Raw genomic sequence first — 3,531 nt, 5'->3', positions numbered from 1 at the left:
GAACCATGGAGCACAGAATACAGAATACTGGGGGTATGCAGGAGAGTTTAGCCAAAGCAGAGTCAGAAAAACCTAGGTCTTTTCTGGTTTCTGCCACTGACAGACTATGTGACCTCAGCAAGTCAGTTCGCTTCTCCCAGCTGCTGTTTCCTCAGTGTACAATGAGGACACCAATAATACCTACCCCACAGCAGGCTTACAGGGACTTCCCCAGCCTACTCTTCAAAAATGCCTACACAGTGCCTGGCCTGTGGCAGATGCACAGGGAATAGCTGTCATCATGAGAATCTCTTAAAGATCACCCAGTTCAACCACGGTTTCAGAAATGGACAAACGGAGGCCTGGAGAGGGCAAATAACTTGCCTAAGGCCACACAGCACGATACCGCCATCCCATCGCAGACTCAACCCAGGTTCCCTCCTCTGGCCTTGGGAGCTCCAGGTGGCCTGTGAGGAAGGGCTGCCTCCTCCCGTCACCCCCAGCTCCAGAAGTCTGTCCACACAAGGCGGCGTCACGGCACACATGGGAAGCAGTCACTTCACACTCACCATCGAGCAGATCTGGACGCTCAAGTGCAGTCCCGCCGCCCTCCTTGCAGCTGCCTCACTTTCTCTATTGTCGCCAGCAAGCGTCTGCCCCCATCTGGCCCGGGACTCCCGGACTTGAGCTAGGGCTCGGCAAAGTCCATCCACTCTGGCCACCAGCCGCGGGTCCCGCTCTCTGGGAAGATCGCCTTGAGGACCTGCTGCGCCCCCAGTCTTCCTTCTGGTGCAGGGAGGCCGGTGTCCTGCCGGGCTCTGATAACGCAGCCGGGACTCTTATCTGGCCTGTGTCAGGGTGCAGGCGGCCATGGAGCTGGGGTTCCAGGAAGCCCTCCTGGGGCCCCCCAGCCGGCCCCGCTCCCCCCGGATGCCGCCTGCTGCTCTGGACGCGGCCGATTGCTTGTCAGTGTCACTCCCAGCTCTGCCGGGGGGAATTCCATGCTGGCCCCCCGCAGGCGGGGCCCCCACCCCTTCACGTCCCACCCCCCACTCCCATTTTGGCAAGGGGACTGGGAAAAGGCAGCTAATTTCAAGTCCGCACAGCGTTTGTGGTCGTGTCCTGAATCCTCCACGATTAATCACAGAGCATCTGATTTCTGCTTTGCCTCAGAGAGGGGCGGAGGGGACGCCTGGAAGTTTCTGTTTACTCCATTCTGCACTAGGCTGCGTGCTAATCACAAACAGACTGGGACGCAGCCTACCCCTCCGAAACTGCTCTTGGCCACCCCTCCCTCCTATAGCCCTCTCCTTCCTCTTCTTACCTTGTCACTGTCCTCCAGCCCCTTCCTCACTCTTTCTCCTTTCCCTCCTTTCTTTCCCCTTTCCCATCTGTCCCCCTCTTCAGTCCAGATCTGATCCATTGCACACCCCTTCCTTCCGTCCCAGGTTTCCCCCAAGCCCCTTTCCCCCTTTGCGCCTCCCACTTCTAGATCGAGAGTCAGCTTGGTTCTTTCCTTTACATCCGTTAGTGAGGGTCAGGCTCTTTTGCTATGTTTTTTTCTTTTTTATAACTTAATTATTTCAGGGTTCGGGGTGGGCGCTCGCCCCATGCTCTGTCACACTGGTGTGTGTGCGACTCCTACAAAGTTAACAGTTTCTCCGGGTCAAGGGGTGGGATCCAGGCTTGGTGATGGGCACAACTTCTTTTGTTCACTTGACAGGTCTCTGCGTTCTGATTCTGCTCAGGGACGGACCCAAGAACAAAGCAGCCATTTACTGCCTCCGGAGGAGAGGCCGGCCCTGTGGCACATCCAGGGCCTTGGAACACCTAGAGACGGATTTCTCTCTCCCTCCCCTTGGCTCCTTTCCACTCTGCAGCTAGTGTGGAAAAGAAACCAGAAATAAACAGCACCAAAGAACAGGAATGGACACCCCTCCCCACTAAAGCGCACACACAGACTCTGAAGGGTAATTTGGCAAAGACTTCTGAAAACCAGAGATGAGCATCTCCTACCAGCCAGTACATCGCTTCTGCCTGTGCACAAGGAGACAGGCACAGAGATGCTTGCTGAGAGCTGCTTATCATAGGAAATGATGGGAAATAACTGAAGTACTCATCCAATAATGACTGCTTGAACAAGATGTGAAAGATACGGTACGTCAGGCAGCAGTTTTTTGTTTTTTGTTTTCTGAGAATGGGTCTTGTTCTGTCACCCAGGCTGAAGTACAGTGGCGTGATCTTAGCTCGCTGCACCCTCCATCTGCTGGGCTCAAGCAATCCTCCCGCCTCAGCCTCCCAAGCAGCTGGAGCCACAGACGTCAGCCACCACACCTGGCTAATTTTTTTAAAACATTTTTCATAGAGTCAGGGTCTTGTCATGTTTCCCAGGCTGGGATGAGGCAGCAAGGTTTTTATTATTATTATTATTATTATTATTATTTTAAATAAAGATGGTGTCTCACTATGTTGACCAGGCTGGTCTCAAACTCCTGGCCTGAAGTGATCCTCCCATCTTGGCCTCCTAAAGTGCTAGGATTACAGGCGTGAGCCACTGTGCCAGCTGAGCCAGCAGTTTTAAAAGAGCTATGTCTGCACTGAACAGCAGAGGTGGATCTCTAAGACATATTACTGAGTGAAAAGGGGTTCAGCAGGATACATTTGGTAGAATCCTGGTTGTGTAACATTCCCCCTTTACACACATAAAATGAAACACTGTGGAAACGCTTAGACAGCAAGACAGGCTGGAAGGATGTAAACCAAACTGAGTTGCTACCTGTGGGAAAAGAGTTTGGGAGTGACGCTTTTACCTGTAATCCTTTCATTTCTAAAAGTGAAAATAGATTGATCTGTTACTTTTGTCCGAACCATCTTCCTTCTTTTTAAAAAATGTGTTTTATTTTTTATTTAAATGGAGTCTCACTCTGTTTCCCAGGCTGGAGTGCAGTGGCACGATCTTGGCTCACTGCAACCTCCACCTCACAGGTTCAAGCGATTCTCCTGCCTCAGCTTCTCAAGTAGCTGGGATTACAGGTACCTGCCACCACGCCTGGCTAATTTTTGTATTTTTAGTAGAGACTGCTTTTCACCATGTTGGCCAGGCTGGTCTGTAACCCCTGACCTAAAGTGATCCGCCCACCTTGGCCCCCCAAAGTGCTGGGATTACAGGCATAAACCACCACGCCCGACCCATCTATCTTCTTTAGGGACATTGCACCCCTATGTGGAGAAAATTTCATCCCAACCATTCACCTCCTCGGACTAACTAAAATAATTCTATAGTAGGTCAGGTCAGAAATAAACAGCATTCTGCAGGAAACAGTGGCTTATGTTCATGTAATCTCAGCCCTTTGGGAACCTGAGGTGAGAGGACTGCTTGAGGGCAGGAGTTTGAAAACAGCCTGCGCAACATAGTGAGACCCTGTCTCTATTTTTTAAATTAATAAAAGAAAATAATAATAGTTAAAAGAAAGAAGGAAACAGGCTGAGCATGGTGGCTCACACCTGTAATCCTAGCACTTTGGGAGGCCAAGGTGGACAGATCACTTAACC

The 3,531-nt window shown here is 51.3% G+C and overlaps 1 protein-coding gene across 2 annotated transcripts in view; it reads right to left on the bottom strand.

Moving 5' to 3' along the window:
• FAM65C (family with sequence similarity 65, member C) overlaps positions 1 to 1,411 on the bottom strand; it is a 116,760-nt gene extending 115,349 nt beyond the window's left edge. Inside the window, exons 1-2 of one of the 2 annotated variants that reach the window (XM_011928817.1) lie at positions 1,304 to 1,411; positions 549 to 827 (exon numbers count right to left, since the gene is read on the bottom strand). In XM_011928817.1, coding sequence (XP_011784207.1) covers positions 549 to 551 — 3 coding nt within the window. In that variant the 5' untranslated portion in view covers positions 552 to 827; positions 1,304 to 1,411. Of the gene's footprint in view, positions 1 to 548; positions 954 to 1,303 lie in introns of those variants that run through there. The other variant, XM_011928816.1, reaches the window with a different exon arrangement.
• Positions 1,412 to 3,531: the final 2,120 nt, after the last annotated feature.

The sequence above is a fragment of the Colobus angolensis genome, unplaced genomic scaffold (assembly GCF_000951035.1).
Source record: "Colobus angolensis palliatus isolate OR3802 unplaced genomic scaffold, Cang.pa_1.0 Scaffold8, whole genome shotgun sequence".
Lineage (NCBI taxonomy): Eukaryota > Metazoa > Chordata > Mammalia > Primates > Cercopithecidae > Colobus > Colobus angolensis.
The sequence above is the reverse complement of the archived record's forward strand: the minus strand, read 5'-3'. Positions and strand labels throughout refer to the sequence as shown.